This window comes from Mandrillus leucophaeus, unplaced genomic scaffold (assembly GCF_000951045.1).
Source record: "Mandrillus leucophaeus isolate KB7577 unplaced genomic scaffold, Mleu.le_1.0 Scaffold129, whole genome shotgun sequence".
Classification (NCBI taxonomy): Eukaryota; Metazoa; Chordata; class Mammalia; order Primates; family Cercopithecidae; genus Mandrillus; species Mandrillus leucophaeus.
The window spans coordinates 593,750-617,026 of NW_012101243.1; the positions used below are offsets into that span (position 1 = coordinate 593,750).

A 23,277-nucleotide genomic window follows, 5' to 3' on the forward strand; every position below is an offset into this window, starting at 1 on the left:
CATTTTCCTATCAGCAAAATGGGGATAACTGGAGTACTTACCACATATTGCTGAGGATTTCAGTGAAGTAACAGAACAGAGCCCTTGGTAAACAGTAGCTAGTTTTGTTTAACCTGTTGTGTGTGTGTGTGTGTGTAGGGAGCGTGCATCTGTGTAAACACAGGAATACTGACTGACACGCTTGGGGAACAAGGTTACATGATCCAACTTTCAGGTACTGCCCTGATGGGAGACAAATTCTGTCCCAGGGGAGCTCCAGGTACTAATCGCAATGCTGTCACTTACAGGTAATGTTACTTAAAACTGAGTGTGCCTCCGAGGTCAGGAGACTGAGACCATCCTGGCTAACACAGTGAAACCCCGTCTCTACTAAAAATACAAAAAATTAGCCAGGCGTGGTGGCGGGCGCCTGTAGTCCCAGCTACTCGGGAGGCTGAGGCAGGAGAATGGCGTGAACCCAGGAGGCGGAGCTTGCAGTGAGCCGACATCGCACCACTGCACTCCAGCCTGGGTGACAGAGCAACACTCTGTCTCAACAAAACAAAACAAAACAAAACAAAACAAAACAAAACAAAACAAAACAAAACAAAACTGAGTGTGCCTCAGAACTCAGGCCCCATCCGGATTCGCTGCCTCAGAAACTCTGCAGGATGGGACTTGGGAATCTCCATTTTCAGAAATTATTGAGATGTAATTTACATACCATAAAATTAATCATTTTCAAGTGCTTACTTCCAGTGGTTTTTAGTAAATTCATAAGGTTGTACAACCATCACCACCATCTGATTCCAGAATATCTTCATCACCCCAAAAAGAAATCCCAGGCTTATCAGCAGTCACTCCCATCCCAGTCTCTTATTCTCTGGTAACCACTAATTGACTCTCCCTCTCTGTGGATTTGCCTATAGTGGACATGCCACGTGAATGGAATCATGTCATAGGTGGTCCTTGTCTTTGACTTAGCATGTTCTCAAGGTTCATCCATGTTGTAGCATGTATCAGGACTTCACTCCTTTAAAGATACAGTTTTCACAAGCTCCCCAGGTAGTTCCGATGAGTGGGCTTTGGGAGAAAAAGAGGAGCCAATTCATATAAGGTGAATCTTGGGTTATTATTGAGACATGGGGCCTCATCCCTTCTTCCTTGTGTGCCTGTCTCAGGGGCCTCAGAGGAACAGGAGGAACACTGGCTGCCCGCCTCTTCCAGACTCCAGAGGTTGGGCAGGTCTCCCAGACACTGGAGGGAGGTGTGTGTCTATGGACAGCAGCCTGGCTGCTCTGGAGATCAGGCGGATTAGCTGCAAGAGACACACACACAAGGGGATTCTGTCTCAACTCGAAGACTTTAATGTACATTATGCTCTTGGAAAAACATCTCCAAGGAAACAAGTGGAAGCAAAAGTCTTAACCAGCAGGGATTCTCATTCAAAAACCTGGTGTGAGCCCCAGCCTTGGAAAAGGATGGCACAGGGACTGTGATCATAGTACAGCAGTTTGATGTCAGGGTGGCAGGGCCTGTGTACTTGTCTAGAGAGGAACCCTGCCACACAGCACGAAAGGCGTGCCCCCAGGACTCCCAAGGAACCAGGAGCTTATTATTCCAGTGACTGACAGCTCCACAGCAGGACTGGGAAGATTTAGGCTGACCAGGTCTTCTTCAGCACTTGGAAGGCACAAAACTTCCTAAGGGCCTTAAGAAGCCTGCCCTGGGCAGAAACCTTTCTGGTTGTTGTTGACGCTCCAGGTCATCAGAAACAGTGACGGTGGCTCTGGTGAGGAAGGGGAGGGTCCCACTTCTGGGTGAGGCCTCAGGATGGAGCAGGTGGGAGGTAACAGCACCAGCAAGGCCCCTGAGGTCAGGGGCCACACCCACCTTGGGAGATGACCCATTGGGCCTCTGGACATGAGAATGGGATTTTGATGGAGAAAGCTGAAGCTGACCACCTGCCAGATTGAATCCAGCTGCCTCCCTTGACACTCTCTTCCCAATCAAGGGCTTCCAAGAAGCCGCAGGCCCAAGTCCTCTGCTCCCATTCAGCAAGAGGCAGGCTCATTTCCCCATCACCCTGCATTTAACTGCAAAAAAAGTCACCAACAGACCTCTCAGACCCCCTGGGCAATCCAGGGTTTCTTGTTTTCTAAGCTCCTGTGGAACAAGCAGTCAGTTCTTTCTAGGACTTTTGGTTCAATTCCTTCTCACTCAGAGGGAATCTGGTTGCCATGTAGGCAGGTCTCCCCTAGGAGTTTCTGTAAGAGCCTGTGTGAAATTCAGCCAGGTTAGCACCAAGGCCCAGCTGATGGGGAACGCACAAATGTGCCCTCAGGATGGGTACAGCCTCTTTGGCAATGAAGAAACATATTTATCAGTGAAAAAGGGAATTCTGGCTCCATCTTTGTGGGATATGGAGAGATTGCTGCCCTCACAGGTCCCAGGATAGGAAGAAGTAAATGGAGAGGCCAGGACTGCAGCCCTGTGGCAAGGGGCCCCTCGCAGCTGAGAGCGCTGCCCGAGTTAGCCCATCTCGGTGCCCTCAGGGAGCTCCACCACCACAGGGGCACAGTCCTCAGGTTCTGCAGCAAAGTCCCACCGGAACTTCTTGGTCAGGTGAGCTTGGAACTTTTCAGCTTTCTTCCTCAGGGTGGCATCCACGGCAACGCTGCAGGCAGAGGAAAAGAAAACCTACAGAGAACAGAGGATAAGTCACTCCTGAGGAGACGGGGGGCGAGCGCGAGAAAGCTGTGGAAATTTCCTCATGGTGTTCGGCTCTCTGGGGCGGGTGGATCAGCTGCCACTGGCATAGGCCCAGGACACCTGCTGTGCTCCCCCCAAACCAAGAAAGAAGGTCCAAACCCAGCTGAGATGCTAGGGCAGGACTAGAATGGAAAATTACTATCTGGGCAGAGATGCCCCACTGTTAAGGCTGGGGCCATGACTCCGGCCCCACCCCCTGGGGGGTTCTACTGGACACCTGGGCAGTATCCCAGAGGAACAGGTAGTAGCTACACCAGTTGGTACTAAGGTCCTAAGAAAGGCTTGGGGGTGCTTATAAGCCCCTGGACCCCATAAAGTCCTAGGCGCCAAGCCAACAAGACTGAATTGCTGCTCTAATCTTCTAAATGGGCCACAGGCTGCCAGTTTGAGGCTTCTATCCCCCTTAAAAGCTGTCTTTGATTTTTTTTTTATTGTGGTAAAATATACAGATGGACCCTGACTTACGATGGTTCAATTTACGACACTTCGACTTTATGATGATGCAAAGTGATACACATTCAGAAGAAGCCACACTTTGAATTGTTTCTTTCAGTACAGTATTAAAGAAATTACATGAGATATTCAATACTTCATTATAAAATAGGCTTTGTGTTAAATGGTTTTGCACAACTGTAGGCTAGTGTTAGTGTTCTGAGCACGTTTGAGGTGGGCGAGGCTGAGCTGCAATGTTAGGGACATTAGGTGTAATCAATGCATTTTTGACTTACAGTATATCTGACTTTACAGTTTATTAAGACATAACCCCATGGGAAGCTGAGGAGCATTTGTACATAAGATCTACCACTTCAACCATTTTTAAATATTTTTTTTAAATTGTGGCAAAATATACATATTACTTTTAGCCATTTTAAGTGTACAGTTGAGTAGCATTAAGTACATTAACATTGCTGTACAACCATCATCACCATCCATCCCCAGAATGACCCCATCATCCCCAACCAAAACTCAGCAGCCATTGAACAGCAACTGCCCCTCCCTCCTCCCTCCAGGCCCTGGCAACCCACATCCTACTTTCCATCTCTATGAATTCGACTACCCTATCCCCCTTCCCTCCTCCCACCAGGCCCTGGCAACCCACATTCTACTTTCCGTCTCTATGAATCTGTAGGCACCTCATCTAAGTGGAATCATACAGCATTTGTCCTTTTGCAACTGGCTCATTTCACTTAGCATAATATCCTTCAAGGTTCATTAATGATGCAGCATGTGTCAGAATTTCCTTTCTTTTGAAGGCTGAATAATATTCTGTTGTACGCAGATAACACATTTTGTTTGTCTATTCATCTGTCAATGTCCATTTGTGTTGTTTTTACCTTCTGGCTATTGTGAATAATGCTGCTATGAACATGGGTGTACACATATCTCTTAGGGTCTCTGCTTTCAATTCTTTTGCACAGAAACCCAGGAGTGGAGCTGTTGGATCAGACGGGAACTCCCTGTTTAAATTGTGATGAACTGCCACACTGTTTTTCACAGGGGCCTTACCATTTTATATTCCCACCAGCAATGCACAAATGTTCTCATTTCCCCACATCCTGGCCAACGCCTGTTATTTTCTGTGTGTGTTTAAATCATAGCCATTCTAATAGGTGGGAGGTAGTATCTTACTGTAGTTTTGATTTGCATTTCTCTAATGATCAGTGGATATTGAGTATGCTTTCATGTGCACATTGGCCATTCTGTATCTTCTTTGGTGAAATGTCCATTCAACTTCCTTGTCAATTTTTAAATTGGGTTGTTTTTGCATTGTTGAGTTGTAGGAGTTCTTTCTATATTCTATTAACCCCTTATTCTGATGCTCTCATGAACAGTTTCATTTAATACAAACATGGGCAGAGGAGCAGAATGGTAATTTTTTCCACATCTGAAACCCCATTCCAGATTGTCCGGGATCCCAGCGCCTTCCTAAGAGTAACAGCAAACCCATGATTCCTTCTTATATTGTTTTACTGTTTTCAAAGAAGTTTCACACAGCATCCAACTGGATCCTCCCAACACCCTGGGAAGATACAACAGAATGCCTATTTTAAGGAAATGGAAGCTGAGAGGAGTTAAATGACTGAATACAAATTACCCAGAAAGGAAGAAGTGTTTTTTCCCAGACTACCATCTGCTACCCTACAGGCCCACCCAGAGACATAGGGGTGTGACGGTGGAAGAAGCTCTTTGATCCACATCACCCTCATGCCACAGTTGGCTTTCAGGCCACCATGGAAAGATGCTGGGCCCCAGGAGACCTGACCCAACAAAGGCAACAGGCGTACTCTGCAGCTGATTCCAGAGGCAATATTCCTCCCACCCACTTCTGTGCCATCTTCCTGTTAGCAGGAGTGCGGCTCGTTTTCAGTGGTCTTTGTCTGGAGCCATTCCGTTGGAGTAGCAGCAGTGTGAGCCCAGGGAGAAGTGATGCGGGGGAAGGAGGACGGTACAGAATCCAGCTTCATTAACTTGGGAATCGACTATACGTAGGAGTGGGAAGCACAGCCACAACAAAATGCCAGATCAATAACTAATTAGAGGGGCTGTGTGATCTTGGTGGCGAGGGCCATGGGGAAGCCAGGGGTCGGCCTGTCTGTAGGCAGCTAGTGGAGCCTGCCTGGAGCAAGGCTGAACTCTGGGGAGGGGCCTGGTACGGACAGCACAGAAGCCTTCTCTCAAACAGTTTTAGCTCTGGAGGCCCTGCACACCCATGAGGCCATCCCCAGAGGTTGTGGGGAGCCTGCTGGGCTGAATTAGCAAGTCTCTTCCAGTTTCCCTTTCTTACATGGGAATTGGATGACTTTCCACAGTCCCTGCTCTTCAGTCACTGAGCAGCCGCCCAAACATGTGCCACTGCTTCCTCTGCGCCTCTCTGCACACACGCTTTTCCCTCTGCTCTTAACACCCTTCCACCTCCTGCTTTCTCCTCCTTCACCTACGAATTTCTCCTAAAGACTCAGGCTCGGCTCAGACATCACCTCCTTTATGATGTCTTCCAGACCAAGGATGGAGCGGGTGCTCCTCTGCGCTCCCTCAGCCCCAGGGCTACCTTGATCAGTCTCAGTAAGGTAACAGGCCATTTGCTGTTGATCTCGCCCACCAGACAAGGAGCAACCTCACAGCAGCGGCTCTTTCACACTGTGCTCCACTCTCAGCACAGCGCCCGACACACAAAAAGAACCCATTAGATGTTTCGTGAACAGAAGAATGAAGACAACCACAGGTTCAATTTTTGGTTCACTTTTGTACAGTGCCTAGCACCAAACAGCTGTTCAATAATGATGTGGTGATGCCGGGGAGAATGAAAGGCTCATCTTAGGGAGGAGACAGCTTCTTTACTAGGCCCCTGAACGCCATGGCTCTCAAGCCACCTCCTTGTGACATGAACTGCTCAGACCTCTGTTCCCCAGCACTGTGCCCAAGCCTCCCTCATGGCATTCCTCACACTGTGCTTGTATCACAGTGATTTGCACCCTCTAAATGTGGGGACTGCGTCCTAATTATTGATGTGTCCCACAAAGCATATTGCCCAGGGCCAGGTATAGAGTTAGAGCCCAAAGGGTACACCCCAAATGACCTAATGAGACCCAGGAACTGCCCTGCACTTGGCAATGGCCAGCAGTGACAGGCTAGAACAAGCTGGGCTCACGCTCATCACCCATCTTCCCGAAGCACCTCTCTAATACTGCCTGGGAATAAATTCCACTAGAGGCAGGTAAAACAGACACCTTCAGTCTAACAAATAAGGTTTCTAATTTAAAAAGTGCTTCGTCCTTTTTTAAAGAACTCACCAACTTGATCTTTACCACAGCCTGGGAGGCAGCCCAGGAACTGACTATTCCCACCGTAGAGGTAAGACACTAGGCCTGCTGCAACACGCAGTGACGAATGCTGAGCACAGTCCTGTCAAAGCAGAGGCATCTCTGCTTCATCCTTCCCCTACCCAGACCTTTTGTCTTGACAGAGGCTTAATCCATCCCTAATATTCAGTTTTAGCACTGCCTTGTGGGGAACCAAGGTGCTTCTGGAACTGTCCCCTCTGCAGCCTCTAGGACACAGGGCATAGTCTGGATTGACTTAAAAAAAAAAAAACAAAAAATCAACCTTATTGTGGTACAACTTACACACAATTAATTTTATTCATTTATTTATTTATTATTTATTATTTTTATTTTTATTTTTTTTTTGAGACGGAGTCTCGCTGTGTCGCCCAGGCTGAAGTGCAGTGGCATGATCTTATCTCTCTGCAGCCTCGAACTCCTGGGCTCAGCATCCCAAGCAGCTAGGACTACAGGTACGCCACCAACACCTAGACAATTTTTTTTTTTGAGACAGGGTCTCACTCTGTCACCCAGGCTGGAGCACAGTGATGTGATCACAGCTCACTGCAGCCTTGACCTCTGTGCTCAAGTGATCCACCCACCTCGGCCTCCTCACTAGTTGAGACTATAGATGCCTGCCACCATGCCTAGCTAATTTTGTATTTTTTGTAGAGACAGGGTTTCGCCATGTTGTCCAGGCTGGTCTGGAACACCTGGGCTCAAGTGATCCTTGCACCTTGTCTTCCCAAAGTGCTGGGATTAAAGGCATGAGCGACCACGCCTGGTATTTTTTTTTTTTTTTTAAATTTTTTGTAGAAACAGGTTCTCACTGTGTTGCCCAGGCTAGTAAATTCATCAATTTTAAATGCTCAGTTCATCTGGACAAATATATATATACCCCCATGCAACCACCATGTGATATATGTTCACAGTGTTTGCTTTTGGTATCCAGTTCTGAGTTTGAAGGTGCATATAAATTTGTGTAACCATCTCCCCAGTCAGGACATGGAACCATCCCATCACTCCAAACAGCTCCCTCATGCTGCCCCTTAGCAGTCAAACCCTTCCCTCACCACTAACCCCTGGCATCCCCTGATCTATTTTTGACCACAGTTTCACAAACTTGGTATTTGTAAAAACTCCTCACAATTCAGAAGTGAAGATGTTTAAATACTACTTAGTTTCCAAGAAATAACTTATTCTGATTCTTTTACTTTCAGATTAATTTTATGCCTTCTTCAGGAAACTTAACAGTGATCTAGTTATTTTTTCACTAAAACAAAATCAAATCAACACTTTTTAACATCACTGGGACATAAATCACCTTAATCTCAGCAGATTAATACTAAATATTTAAAAATACTTTTGAAATAGGATAATATTTTGTAAACAAACGCATTTATCTAAAACAAAAAGCACATCTACTGGGTGTTCTTCTTCAAATATAAAATAAAGCATGAACACTTTAATCATTTAAACTGTGTATTATGAAATTCTAAATTACTTTAGTCATACATGTGAAAGCTTCTCTTAAACCTAAGTTAAATAAATTGAGTTCAGTTAGGTCACCTCGAGAAGTTCAAAATATCAAGGTAGTAGCTATGTCACTATCTTATCCTATTTTTTTAGCTAGACCAAAAAGATGACATTTCCTAAATTTTTCAATTCCCAAATAATTATTCAACTTAGAATGAAACTAGCAATAGGTAGAAGATTTTGTTTCTACTTGCAGCAGAAGAAAGTGGTATTAAAAGCAAGACTATTGTTTCACAATGATGACCAGGAAGGTGAAAAGCAGCGAATGAGATCACCTGAGGGCAGTTTGAAAAATCTAGGATGTTTCATCTGGGGCTCTAATCATATACGGAAGCCCACCACAGGCTATTAGAATGTAAAGCTCAGCCTTGCCTTCCATTAGCTCTGTGGATTTTGAGCAAATTATGTGACCTCCCTGAGCCTGCTTCCTCATCTGTACAATGGGATTACAGACCTAGCCTCTAGCACTGTTGTGAGGGCTCAATGAGACTAAGCATGCAAAAGAGATAGCTAACGGCAAGAGTGTTAGGCGTAGGCAGGCACATTTATCATAGTGGGCATCGTGATAAAAATACCATAGACCTCACTATCGAGTTGGTGCTTTCCCCTCAAGAGTTAAAGATGAACGCATATTTAGAATACTAGCAAAAAAGGAAGTTGGAAAGCATACATGGCCTATTGTAACTAGAAGTATTTTTAAAAACAGGTTAGATGACTATATGCCTAAATACTACACAATCAACAATAAAAATCCTTATTTTGTACATAACTCACTTTCTAACATATCATTAAATTCAGATTATCCTTTCATTGGTTTTAAATGAATTATGATGACTTACGTTGCTTTAAATAAAAGAAAAAACTGTATCTATTTTTGTAAAACAAATCACTTTTATTCAAGTGAAATCCAAGGGATTTGTAAAAAACCAGTGGCTTCTACTCAAAAGGGCCTCACATGAGAAAGTCGAAAAAAAATTAATGGCTAAGAGCATCGCATTACGTGGCTGATTTTATCCATGCTAATGTGGCTGTTTTTAAGTGCTCACACACACAAACACCAATCCCTCTCCACGGGTAGTAGCCATTTAAGCTCCTAAGTAAGAAAGCCAGTTCCACTTACTTGACTACCTGGGAGGGCAGGCGGCTGGCTGAGGAAGCCTTTTATGGGCTGATTCATTCAGTCACAAATGCCCTGAGTGAATGCCTCTGTGTGGAGAACTGGACTCTCACTGCCAACATAGCATCAACGTGACTCTCCATTTAAAACAAAAAAAAAGTTTTATAATATACTTCTCCACATTGTGCCTTTTGAAATCTCAGTCATCCCTCAAGTGCATGGTCAAATGCCCCCACTTCCACCCTTGCATAAAACCATTCCTAGTCCTTTATCCCCTCAAATCTCAACCCCAGTCAGAATTAACCAGTCCCTCTGGTGCTCCTAATGCCCTTTGATCAGACTCCACTGTTTATACCTACGATATTTACATTGCCAAAATAATTATGAACTCTATCCACCTAAAAACACCCAATAACATGAAATGAAATAAATGTTAGGCCTTGACAACATATTGATGATAACCAGATATGAGCTGGGTGGATCACCTGAGGTCAGGAGTTCAAGACCAGCCTGGCCAACATGGCAAAACCTTGTCTCTACTAAAAACACACACAAAAAAATAGCTGGGTGTGGTGGTGTGCACCTGTAATCCCAGCTACTTGGGAGGCTGAGGCCAGAGAATCACTTGAACCTGGGAGGCAGAGGTTGCAGTGAGCCAAGATCGCGCCATTGTACTCCAGCCTGGGCGACAGACCAAGACTATGTCTCAAAAAAAAAGAAGATAACCAGATGAACAAAAAATAGGCCTCATGTAAAAGGAACCCATGACTCAGTGTGGGAGTCAGGCAGACAATATATTAATCTCATGCAATATGATAGTGACAAGTACAAAGTAGGCTAAGAGTAGGGAAAGGGGAGAAAGAGAGAGAGAGAGATTGAGAGAGAGAGAGGAGGGATGCCTTGAGGGCATGCTGTAGAATGATCAAATATGTACCAGGGAGAGGGAAAATCAGGTTCGGGCAAGAAGGTATGAAACATGGGTATAAAGTTTCAGTTATGTAGGATGAAGAAGTTCTAGAGATCTGCTGGATGGCATGATGCTTATAGTTAACGATACTGTACTGAACACTGAAAATCTGTTAAGAGGGCATATCTCATGCTAAATTGTGTTTTTTACCACAATTTCATTTTTATTATTTATGTTTTTTGAGATGGAGTCTCACTCTTTTTGCCCAGGCTGGAGTATAGTGGCACAATCTCAATTACCACAATCTCTGCTTCCCCAGTTCAAGAGATTCTCCTGCCTCAGCCTCCTGAGTAGTTGGGACTAGAGGCACCCGCCACCATGCCAGGCTAATTTTTGTATTTTTAGTAGAGACGGGGTTTCACCATGTTGGCCAGGCTGGTCTCGAACTCCTGACCTCAATTGATCCTCCAGCCTCTGCCTGCCAAAGTGCTGAGATTACAGGCGTGAACCACCACGGAACGGCCATGTTTTTTACCACAATTTTTTTTTTTAAAAAGCATGAAACAGCATAGCCTATCTGGGAACCTGCAAAGAGACCACTGTCGCTGGAGTTGATGGGGGAAAACAGAGAGAGGGAGGAGAAGCTGGAGAACAGGATAAGAAGCCAGATCAGAATGGCCTTTGCGAATAATGTTTGGGCTTTTAATTTTTTAGGCAATGAGGAACCACAGAGAAGCAGGATCACAGCTGCATTATGGAGCAGCACCTCAAGTGGCAGCGTGTGAGAGAGATGGGGTAATGGGTAAGCATGGAGGCTGGTAAACTCCGATGCAATCTAGGTAAGACCAAAAGGCTGGGGCTAGGGAAATGGTACTAGGGCAGGACTGCCTTCTAAAATACTTACTGCTATCTGGAGTTACTTAGTTAGTTAACTTCCTCAAAATACAAGAGTCAAGACAGTGACTCTGTTTTGCTCACAGGTATATTCCCAGTTCTAGAACAGAGTCTTCTATACAGCAGATGCTCAGCAATTACCTGCTAAATCAATGAACAAATCCGTTGAGGGCAAGAACCCTGGCTAACTCATATATATATATATATATATATATTCCTCAACACTTTCAGTAGAATGTTATATATGAAGAATGCTCAGATTTTTTTTTTTTTTTTTTTTTTTGGGACATGCCCTGGATTTTTCCAAATAATGACATCGAATTTTCTTGGTGAAAAGTCCAAAGACTGAACGTTTCCAACCATCAGCTTTGCACAACCCACCTGGGCATCCAGCAATCCAGCTGGGCACTTTCTGTTTTGTAAATCATTGCTGGCAACAAAGCCTGGCAATTATAGAGCTCAGCTGCTGGTTGTGCTAACAATGGTCCCGACAGCCAGCGACACCGTGGCCCTCCCGTGTTTGTGCGACAGCATCAATGTGCATCAGGAGGGAAGCAGCCACTGCCAGAGGCAAGTTAGCAGGCTAATGCCTCCTCACACTGCCTCACAACCCATAACTAGTACCTTTGGGGAAAATTTTCCCCACAGAGGAAGGACAAACGGGTTTAATTTCTCTGTTACATGAAGAACCAGTAAAAGGACAGTTTTATAGCTCTTCTGAGTGGAACAGACCGGGCTCAAACCATGCGCTTGACTGACTCATTGCCATGGTTTACACAGGTCCTTCAACTGCCAGCTTTAAGTCAGATGCTTGCTCACAGGGACTCGTCCAACAGTAGGTTGGCTTTAGAAAAGCATTCTGTACCTCTGAGAAACAGGACCTCGATGAAGTCTTCACTGATATCAATCAATAATCCTTTCTAGGGGATTCACTGTATTCACTACACAAGGGTATAAGCACAGGCAGGAAACCAAGACTCAGGCCTGGGTACAAATCCTGACCTCCATCTGCCAGCTGTATGACTTCAAGTAAATGATTTAACCGTTCTCAGTGTTCTCATTTGTAAAGTGAGAATAATACCTCCATCTTACAGGGTTCCAAAGGGATTCAATGAGTGAACAGGGTCTCACTCTGTTGCCCAGGCTGGAGTGCAGTGGCACGATCACGATCATTGCTCACTATAGCCTCAAACTCCTGGACTAAGTGATCCTCCTGTCTCAGCCTCCCAAGTAGCTAGGACTACAGGTATGCATGACCATACCTAGCCATTTTTTAAATTTTTGTAGAGACGGGGTCTCACTATATTGCCCAAGCTGGTCTTTAATTCCTGGGCTCAAGTGATCCTCCTGTCTTCACCTCCCAAAGTGTTGGGATTACAATCATGAACCACCACACCCAGCCCCAACATTTAATGAATATTCATCCCTTCTGTTACCCTGAGTGGGATTGGAAGGTTGGTGAAAAGCTGCCTTATATGGAGCAGGCCTCATGGGGGTACTACACACAGAGAGAAGAAAGAAGCTCATGGGAGGGAAAGTATGAAAACTGATAGTTGGCAGCTTCTGCCTCTTCTATTCTTGAGAAAGTTACACAATGTGAGTGACAGAGGCTGTCCCAAGTACACAAAGGAAACTAATCTGTTTGCAAAGGGAGGAAATAGCATAGGATGAAGATTGTAAGTTGTTTGAAGCTTCTTTCCTAATTACCACTCATAATGAAAATTTAATTGCCAAGTTAAAAGCAAATTTCACTTTTTCTGTCATAGAATCTCTGCAGAAACTGGCACATTTTGTTTGAACAGGAAATCAAAGTTATTTTAATGCTTAAATGAGATCTAAGGAGCTGCAGATGTTTCACTGGGAATAAAAAACTTCAAAACTTTGCTTTACTGGGTTGTAGCAATTCATGGCTACAGGGAGAAAGAAAAGCTGTTTTAAGCTGAGTAAACCAAAGCAGTGGAAGGAATTCAAATCCAAGTACCCCACTGTACTTAGGCACACTGGGGATGAGGTATAGGGTGAGCGTGGTACAGAGAGAAAATTTCTGGCATAGAAACACAATTGAGTAAGAGAGAGAAAACCAGGAAATATCCCAAGACTAGGAAACTGAAATATAAACATTTTTGGGTCATGGAAGAATAGCAAGAAACAAAACACATACTGTTGCCTCAATTCTGACCCACATCTGCATCAGCTCAGTCAGAAAGACTGCTCACCTGTAAGGTGCTGGTGAGGAAGTTGTCTTGGGAGACAATGTCTACAAAGAAGTCAGCGGGGATCTCACCAAGCTGGTGGTACAGGATGGAGATGAGGTTGATGTAGAGAGTGTGGTGCTTCACCATGGCTGCTTCTGACCGGCACAGGAGGTTCAGGAGCCGCTTCCAATGCTCAAATGCCTCGTACACATTCCCCAGCAGGAAGCACACAAAAGCAAACTGGAGTTCACCTGAAAGGTGCAGAGAGGAGAAGTGATTCTGAGGGAGAGGAGAACCAGCTGACACTCTCCATCACTGTTCACAAGGCCATCAATTCCACTGGGCCTCAGCAACAGATTACCTTTTATCCTTGTCACTCCTGCAGAGCCTGGCATGGGATTTTGCACCTAACAGGTACTCAACAAATGTTTGCTGAACCGCTATGAATTCAAGCCATGGGAAACCAACCTGTGGCTTTCGATTTCTGTAAAGTCAGACTGCAAGAGAAGAAGTATTCCCAGTATTTGCCTGGCATTTTAAGTTTACAAAATGTGTTCACGGATATTATGCCAAGCGGCTCTCAAACCTGGCTGCCCATCAGAATCACTGAGAGTCTGTTAAAAGTAAAGCTACCCAAGCTTCCCCCTCAGAGGTTCTGGTTGAGGAGAGATGATGGGGCCTTCATATCTGTAGCTCTGACAAGCTCCCCAGGTGATTCTGATGCGGATGGTCTGCTCCAGGGTCACAGAAATACTGCACTACACCATGTAACCCTCAGCCCAACTCCACAGGCAATCAGGAAGGTGGTATTTGCCTCATTTTACAGATGAGGTCAAGGGCTTGCCCAAGGCCGCACTTCAATGCTTCACAATGTGGGCAATGGAAAGATAAAACAGATTCTCTATTGGGTGGGAACAGTTCTAGGACCTCCCACCACAGAAAAATTCCTGAGTACTTATTCCAGGGTCAGCATGCCAGCCAGATTATTTTTTGTTTGCTTAATCACAGGGCTCTGTGATTTAATCTCTATGAGCAGCTTGGTGGCTAAGAGCATGGGCTCTGGAGCCAAACTGCCTAGATTCAAATCTTAGCTCTGCCACTTAGCAGCTGTGTGACCTTGGGCAAGTTACTCAATCTATTAAGACCTGGATTTCCTTATTTGAGGGTTGCAGCAAAGATTAAATGAGTGGATACAGTACACGTAAAGCATTTAGAATAACACCTGGCACAAAGTAGCACTCAAAAAATATTATGTTCCCAATTTCTATCAGATGCCCATCTCAAACAAAGAGACCTGATGATCCAGACACCACTGTCCCTGGGCAAGTAACGGGGTCTCTGGTTACCGCAGAATTACTGCCACTCATCACAGGCATTCTCTCTACTTCAAAGGTGGCTGGAAATTTAATGAGGTATATGTCCATGTGGGCCATAAAAAGAAGAGATGCACTCAACACCAAATACCTCTTTAAATGCATAGCGTTTGATCTCTGCCACTTCCAGAGACCTGGAAAAACTAGCTCCCTGTCCTAAGCATATGGAACTAAGTTTGATTTATGTGAATAGCTACCTGGTTGAGATATTTTGGATCTCTGACCAGTATTTTCAAATACAGTCAAATTTTCTTTGTGTAATATATGTTAATGATTTGCTTCTTCAGCTGGCTTTACTTGGTTTGTGAAACTAAATATTAGCCTATTCTTTGCATTTAGGACATTTATTTAAATTTGTGCATTTCTGACCTTGTCTAAAATTTAATTATGACATCAAAAATAATTTCAAAGAGCTGTGATGTAGATTCAAAATTATCCCTGGACAGGTGTGGTGGCAGGGATAGTCCTAGCCCTTTGAGAGGTCAATGGAGGAGGATTGCTTGAGTTCAGGAGTTTGAGACAAGCTTGGGCAACACAGGGAGACCCTATCTCGACCAAAAATAATTAGCTGGGCGTGGTGGCACACACCTGTGGTCCCAGCTACTTAGGAGGCTGAGGTGGGAGATCACTTGAGCCCAGGAGGTTGAAGCTGCAGTGAGCTGTGATCATGCCACTGCACTCCAGCCCATGTCACCAAGTGAGGCCCTGTCTCAAAAAAAAACCCAACGAAGTCATTCCTGTAACAGACCTTTTCACAAGATATATTTTGAAGAATTGAAATGTTTAAGAGGTAGAAAGACAGGATTTCTATTCATTTTTAAGCCAGACTTTCAAAAGTTACTTATTACATGAAAATACTAATGCATTAAGATATACCTGTTAAAATATACGTTATATCATCAGCTGACCCAATGATATAAAAAGTCCTGTCTAGGCACAGTAATCCCAGCACTTTGGGAAGCCAAGGCAGGAGGATCGCTTGGGCCCAAGAGGTTGAGGTGGCAGTAAGACATGATTGTGTGACTGTACTCCAGCCTGGGCGACACAGCGAAACCCTGTCTCAAAAAAAAAAACAAAGTTCTTTTTTTTTTTTTTTTTTTTTTGAGACGGAGTCTTGCTCTGTCGCCCAGGCTGGGGTGCAGTGGCCGGATCTCAGCTCACTGCAAGCTCCGCCTCCCGGGTTTACGCCATTCTCCTGCCTCAGCCTCCCGAGTAGCTGGGGCGCCCGCCACCTCGCCCGGCTAGTTTTTTGTATTTTTTAGTAGAGATGGGGTTTCACCGTGTTAGCCAGGATGGTCTTGATCTCCTGACCTCACGATCCGCCCGTCTCGGCCTCCCAAAGTGCTGGGATTACAGGCTTGAGCCACCACGCCCGGCCAAAAAAACAAAGTTCTACATTCAAATTTCTCGCTCAACTTCCAACAAGAAAATATGCAAATTACCTGGAAAATTTGTAAATATATAATAGTTGTTCAAAATGTGACACATATTTGCTGTCACTAGTATTTAAAAAATATAAATAAGGTGCCATTTTTCAACTATCCAATTGGAAGAGGCCTTTGTTAAACTGCCATGCCCAATGCTGTCAAAGGTGATGGGCAATAGCTTCCTACCAGCCAGCAAGGACGCAAAACCTTCTCCTGGCAACATGCACAGTCTGACCCAGCAATTCTATCCCTAAATGTACGCATAAGTACACGCGAGAATGTTCACTAGATGATATGTGTATATATATTTTTGAGACAGCTCTTGTTACCCAGGCTGGAGTGCAATGGCGAGGTCTTGGCTCACTGCAACCTCCACCTCCTGGGTTCAAGTGAGTCTCCTGCTTCAGCCTCCAGAGTAGCTGGGACTACAGGTGCACACCACCCAGTTAATTGTGTATTTTTAGTAGGGGTTTCACCATGTTGGCCAGGCTGGTCTTGAACTCCTAACCTCAGGTGATGCCCCTCGGCCTCAGACTCCCAAAGTGCTGGGATTACAGGTGTGAGTCACCACACCCGGCCACTTGATGATATTTATAATAGGGAAAATAGGGAACACCTCAATGGTCCATAACAGAGAACTGGTCCAGTAACTATGGAACATGAAACAGCCCCTAAAAAAGTGACTGTTAGTGACATGAAAAAACGTTTATATTAAGGCAGATTACAAAGTAATAATATACTTCAATCCTGTTTTTATAAAAACTCATATATACATAGATGCATATACTGAATTTTAGTTTTTTTTTTTGAGACGGAGTCTCGCTCTGTCGCCCAGACTGGAGTGCAGTGGCATGATCTCAGGTCACTGCAAGCTCCGCCTCCCGGGTTCACGCCATTCTCCTGCCTCAGCCTCCCGAGTATCTGGGACTACAGGCGCCCGCCACCTCGCCCAGCTAGTTTTTTGTATTTTTTTTAGTAGAGACGGGGTTCACGGTGTTAGCCAGGATGGTCTTGATCTCCTGACCTCGTGATCCGCCTGTCTCGGCCTCCCAAGTGCTGGGATTACAGGCTTGAGCCACCGCGCCCGGCCCATATACTGAATTTTTAAAAGACTGAGAGGAGGTACATAGAAATAAACAGAGAAGACACTGAAATGAAATACACAGAAAAAAAGGAATATAAATATACCAAAATGTACAAATGGTTATTTCTAAGTAGTGAAGATTTGAAGTAAATTTTGTTTTTCTTCTATGATTAATATCTATCATTTTTGTAATAAAAGGGGAGGCAACAATAAAAACTGTAATGATTAAAAAAAAAAATCACTGTCCTGTTCTAAGCCAGTTGAGAGACCAACATCTTGAGGGTCAGGAGCAAACTGAGGAGGCAGGTGAGAGGCTACAGTGAGCAAAAGTCTGGCCCAGAAACCAAGAGTCCTGGGTTCTGGTCTCAGTTCAGCCACTCAGTGGGCCAAAGCTTTTCCTTCTGTAGGACTGGGCTCTATCAGTGGTTCCCAAACAGAAGATTATCTGTACTAGGTTCACCTAGGATGCTTGTTTATTAGACAGAAAGACAGACAGACAGAAACTGCGGGAGCCCCGCTCCAGATCTCTGGAATCACAATCTCCAGGGTTAAGGGTAAAGATACACCTGTATCTTCAGCCTCCTAGCCAGGTTTAGTTTCTGCTGGACTAACACAAGAAGTACTCCCTATTCTAAAACACCTCTGCTAATATCCTCCCCTTGGCCCACTCCCAAAGAGCCTTGTTCCTTCTCACCAAGCACATCCTGGGGGCTGCTGGGGAACTGCTTGTTGAGCACAGTCTCCAGGGCATAGCTCAGGTCCATGCTGTGCTTGGTTATCTCTGCTGGCGTGGCACCCGCTGGGAACATCTGCGTGGGTAGCTCTGAGAAGCGGATCTCTGTCCCAGCTCTGGGCTTCATCTCTGGTAGCCGGGCCAGGCCCTCTTGGTAGCTCTTGCACTCAGTGCCACAGCGGGGTAGATTCTGCCCCACGCGGTCCTTGGTGTGCTTCATGGAGAGCACAGGTAGCACATCGGAGAAGGCACAGATCTGCCGGTTCTCAGGCTGCAGCTTCTCCACTGTGGCTTCGCTGATGAAGTTGGTGAGTGAGATCCACTTCTTCAGGGTGGCATATGGGTAAGGCCCCAGGAACTGGTCCAGCTCCTGGAGGTTGGCCCTCATGGCTTCCACCTCAGACTCTGGGGCTGGGGACAGGTCTACCTCTTCCCTGAGTGTGCTCCAGCGCAGCACTGTCAGCCCCCGCTGGTGCAGGCTAAGGAAGAAACCCATACGAGGGCCTACTTCCTTTGGATTAGCCTTGTCCACAGAGCTGTAGTAGAGGAAGTGGATGCCTGGAGGGATCATCTTCACGCCCCGGAACTTGGGCCCCACCTCCCAGGAGTTACAGTCAATCCCAAACTCTGTTCCCTTGGGCATGTTCAGGATGACAACAGTGGCCCCTTCAAAGAAGAGGCGCTTGGCTAGCTCAGGATCCATCTGCAAGGCAGCCATGGGGCCAGTGGTAGGTGACCAAAAGAACCCTTTTTCTTTGTCTTCCAGAACAGCTAAGAAAGAAAGAAATCAGAGTTAATCAGAATGTGGGGAAAGATGCTTCATTTGCTAAGCATTCTGTATGTGCCAGATATTGAATTAGACTCCTGACATAATTATTTCCCTTAATCCTCATGACAACCCTGCATTGAGTTTACAGATGAGAAAAATGAGGATTAAAAAGAAAGGATTTTTGTGTTTTGGTTTAACATGCAAGGACACTCCCTTCACAGCTACAAGATACCAGTGAAAGAAAAGTGACATGCTCACGGTCACACCGGGACCCAAATTCGAATCTGGGTACCCTGCCTGCAGGCCAGTGTTCTGTCCACCATCCACTCTTAATATCGTCTCAGATCTCTTTCTCACAAGAGAGGGTGAGGGTGGAAAATGCTTGGACGGCTCACTCTAAACTATAACTATGCCTAAATCATTTAAAACTGTAATTCTGCCTAAAAACTATCCCAAAAGATTTGGAAAGATTAAATCAAGTACATATCCAGTTTCCCATAAGCCTCAGGGAAGGCCCAGAAACGGACAGACGGTAGAAAGTGGAGGCTCAACATCTAAAATTTGTTCGAGGTCTAGAGAGCTTTTCAACCACAAATCTCCCCTCTTCTTTCACTCATAAAAAACCTAAACTCCAGAGAGTGAAACAACTTCCCAAAGAGCCCACAATCAGTGGTGGCTCTGGACCATTCATCCAGAATGAATTCAGGTGGTAAAGCTGGCCTAGGAAGAGAAAGCAGGCCAGAAGAGAAAGAGCTTAGTACACTTATTTTACCTACTTCTAAATATCCCAGACATTGCCTCTGGGATATCGGCAAGAATGGTACCAACACAAACAAATGTAAACAAACCATTATCTAACCTTCTAGTCCAAAGATACCTACCTGATTAATTTAACAAATACTCACTGACTGCCTGCATTGTGCCAGGATCTTTGCCAGGCCCCCAAAGAAACATCACAGATTAAGACAGTCACTGCCCTCTAGGCAATTCCAATCTAGCCAAGACGCCAAAATTTCACACACAGAAAAACCAGCTGCCTGTTTAATTCTGTTTACTTTTTTTTTTTTTTTTCCGAGACAGGGTCTTGCTTTGTCACCCCAGTTGGAGTGCAGTGGCGTGATCTCGGCTCACTATATCCTCCACCTCCCGGGTTCAAGCGATTCTTGTGCCTCAGCCTCCCAAGTAGCTGAGACTACAGGTATGTGCCACCACGCCTGGCTAAGTTTTGTACTTTTAGTAGAGAGAGGGTTTCACCATGTTGCCCAGGCTTATCGGGAACTCCTGACCTCAAGTGATCCGCCTGCCTCGGCCTCCCAAAGTGCTGAGATTACAGGTGTGAGCCACCATGCCCGGCCCTGTTTACTCTTTTTACTTTAAATAAAACAAAATAAAACAGTGCAGAAACGAAGACCAATCCTTTTCCAAAAATAAGAGTACATTTTAACATCGTTACCTCAGAACCACCGCAAGTGACTCTTACCCTGAATCCACACTTTGCGTTTCACCAAACTGCAAGTCACAACCCATTTGTGGATTAGGAAATCAACATAAAGGTCTCAACAGCATTATTTTTTAAATGAAAATAACAGAAATTTTGAAATATCACAATACATCAAGAGTAGTAAAGCTAAGTACTGTTTTCTGGAGCTTTGTGGGTACACTTGGTTGTGTCATAAAATGTATTTGTTACTGTAGGTCACAGTCATAAAGGTTTGAAAGACACTGCTCTAAATAATTCATATCAACAGGCAGGGCACGGTGGCTCACGCCTGTAATCCCAGCACGTTGGGAGGCCGAGGTGGACAGACAACGAGGTCAGGAGTTTGAGACCAGCCTGGCCAATATGGTGAAACCCTGTCTCTACTAAAAATACAAAAAAATTAGCTGCACATGGTGGTGCGTGCCTGTAGTCCCAGCTACTTGAGAGGCTGAGACAGAAGAAGCGCTTGAACCTGGGAAACGGAGGTTGCAGTGAGCCAAGATCACACCACTGCACTCCAGCCTGGGGGACACAGCGAGATTCCATCTCAAAATAATAATAATAATAATAATAATAATAATAATTCGTATCATCTTCCTATTTGTAATCCTGAATTCAGAAAGTATTTCATGTTTGCTGAATGAACAGATATTCCATTTAGAATAACTGCTCATCAATTAGCCATTTTGCCTTGTGACATCTGTGTGCTCCTCCTTGATAATGACATTTCTTTCATTCTAATTCCACCAGTCTGTAATTCTATTCACTATATCTCCAGCAGCTGGCACAGGGCCTGGCACAGAGGAGATGCTAGGAAAAGGTTTATTAAATATGCATAGAACTCTGCAGTCTACCAACCTCTGTCACTGACAGCTCTGTGAGTTCCTCACAGTCCTGGAACACCTAAAGTCACATCCATCCACTTCTCTCCACCACCTCCCTAATGCAAGCTACCATCGTCTCTCACTCAGTGCTTGCTCCTCAATCCATTCTCCACTCAAGAGCAGTAACCTTTTCAAAATACCAATCTAATCACATCACCACCCATGTCAGCTTCTGAGTGGTTTCCCACCTGGTTCTTGAAAAACCAAAATTCTTCCTATTACCTACAAAGCCTGCACGGTCTGACCCCTGGCAACCCCTTTAGCTTGTTTCACATCATGGTCCCCCACAAGCTCTCTGTTTCAGCCACAACGGCCTCTTTCAGACCCTGAAATTGGAGGCTCTCTCTCTTCAGATAGAAAACTCTTCCCTCCCCACTCGGTCAAATCCTTTTTTCTGATCGCAGCTCAATATTCACCTCCTCAGTAAAGGTTCCTTGACCTGGGGCTAGATCAGGTCTCCTGTGATATACCCTGGGGTGCCTTCTACCATTCCGTTTCAATGATCACAACTGCAGTTTTGGATGTTTGATTGAGGGCTGTCACCGCCACAAGACTTGAGTCCTGCCGTATCCCTAGCACAGATTCGACGCTTAGTAAATATTTATTTAATACAAGTATGATATCCATTTTGTAAACGAGAAACAAAAGCTCAATTCGGGGAAAGACCTTACTGGAAGTCACCCAGAGAGTAGGGCAGAGCCAGGTCGAGTGCAATCAGGGTCTCCGGCCCCCAGGCTCTAAAGTTAAGAAAAACGCGAAGTAACTCCGTGTGATCCGGGAAGCCCTGGCGACGGCTTCTCAGGAAGGGCCTCCAGAGACACCAGCGTCCCACAAGCAGAGAACCAGCCGCCCCAGCGAGGTGGGCCTAGTTCAAGGCACTCCGTGACTCTGAGCCGAGAAGAGGGGCGGCCCGGCCACACATACACAGGGAATCAGGAAAGGAAAAAGAGGCCAGGAGGCCACACTCACCGCCTCGCCCCACGTTCTGGTACCGCGGAAACGCACCGGAAGTTCTCCCGCTTTGGCGTCTGACTGGAGCCACGGGGAAAGCGGTCCGGCCGAGCCCTGGGTCGCGGGAAGAATGGCCCGTACCTGCAGGTTCCGCCGGATGCAATGTTGCCTTTTGCTATTCTTAGTTTCTCGTTTTAGCTTCTGAACTGTGAACAACTTTCATTAACCTTTGCATTTTATAAACCCTTCCAGAAACACAGACACCAGCCATCTTACTTTGGGCGCAAGCAGTCATGGTCACTAAAGCATAACCAAGACTTGTACCAATGGCTACTATTCAGTAGTAGCCAGTCAGGCGCTCGGTCACTGTCTTTTTCAGCCAGTCTCTATCCGGGTCACAATGTCTCAGCTTCCAGTCACACTCGGCCCTCGGGGAGAGCCTCAGAAACCCAGCCCAGAGAGAACCAGCGTCAGCCTCCGCTGCTGCAGGAGCAGCAGTCACCACCTCAGTCCCTCTGACCCGGCGTCCTTCCGGCAGGCCAAGTCCTAACATCTTAGTCAGGCTATCAACGCTCGAGGGAAGAAGCTGCCTGTCTTGTTCCTCACTGTTTCCCTGGAACCGAGCACAAAACCAGGCACAAAAGCTCAGCTGAGTACATATATTATGCATTTAATTAATAATGATGATAATTTGGTATTAATAAATAACTTCTATTTGTGAGTCTAACCCTGCACTATTAATCAGGGTTCCACCAAAGATGCAGAGCCAGTAGGAGATCTATATTAAGTGATTTATTGCAAAGAATTGGCTTATGTGATTTTAGGGCAGGCAACTTGGGTCTTTCTGTTCTTTTTTTTTTTCTTTGAGACACAGTCTCACTCTGTCACCCAGGCTGGAGTGCAATGGCGCAATCTCGGCTCACTGCAACCTCTGCCTCCTGGGTTCAAGCCATTCTCCTGCCTCAGCCTCCCGATTACAGGCGCCTGCCACTATGCCCAGCTAATTATTTTATTTTTAGTAGAAACAAGGTTTCACCATGTTGGCCAGGCTGGTCTCGAACTCCTGACCTCAGGTGATCCACTGCCTCAGCCTCCCAAAGTGCTGGGATTATAGGGGTGAGCCACCACGCCTGGACTGCCTTCTTTTTTTGTTTTTGTTTTGCGATGAAGTCTTGCTCTTGTTGCCCAGGCTGGAGCACAGTGGTACAATCTCAGCTCACTGCAACTTCTGCCTGCCAGGTTCAAGCGATTCTCCTGCCTCAGCCTCCCTAGTAGCTGGGATTACAGGTGCACACCAGTATGCCCAGCTAATTTTTGTATTTTTAGTAGAGACCAGGTTTCACCTTGTTGGCCAG

General features: G+C 45.5%; 1 protein-coding gene across 2 annotated transcripts; it reads right to left on the bottom strand.

Moving 5' to 3' along the window:
• Nucleotides 1-1,326: 1,326 nt before the first annotated feature.
• Nucleotides 1,327-22,027, bottom strand: AAR2 (AAR2 splicing factor homolog (S. cerevisiae)). 2 transcript variants are annotated; one of them, XM_011972363.1, is made up of 4 exons: nucleotides 21,643-22,027; nucleotides 17,800-18,609; nucleotides 13,243-13,472; nucleotides 1,327-2,679 (listed from the first exon to the last, which is right to left on the bottom strand). In XM_011972363.1, the coding sequence occupies exons 2-4, from the start codon at nucleotides 18,554-18,556 to the stop codon at nucleotides 2,512-2,514; spliced, it is 1,155 nt and encodes a 384-aa protein (XP_011827753.1). In that variant the 5' UTR covers nucleotides 18,557-18,609; nucleotides 21,643-22,027; the 3' UTR covers nucleotides 1,327-2,511. The 2 variants fall into 2 exon arrangements, with proteins under 2 accessions (XP_011827753.1, XP_011827752.1); XM_011972362.1 differs by having other exon boundaries at nucleotides 21,941-22,021.
• Between the last annotated feature and the right edge of the window lie 1,250 nt (nucleotides 22,028-23,277).

Excerpts from the sequence above, each read along its gene's own strand:
- AAR2 (XM_011972363.1), bottom strand. The coding sequence starts at position 18,556 with ATGGCTGCCTTGCAGATGGATCCTGAGCTAGCCAAGCGCCTCTTCTTT. Across the intron at positions 13,473-17,799 it reads CAGCCCCCAGGATGTGCTTG|GTGAACTCCAGTTTGCTTTT; the intron begins GTGAGAAGGAAC and ends TGCACCTTTCAG. Across the intron at positions 2,680-13,242 it reads TCCTCACCAGCACCTTACAG|GTTTTCTTTTCCTCTGCCTG; the intron begins GTGAGCAGTCTT and ends TGTTCTCTGTAG.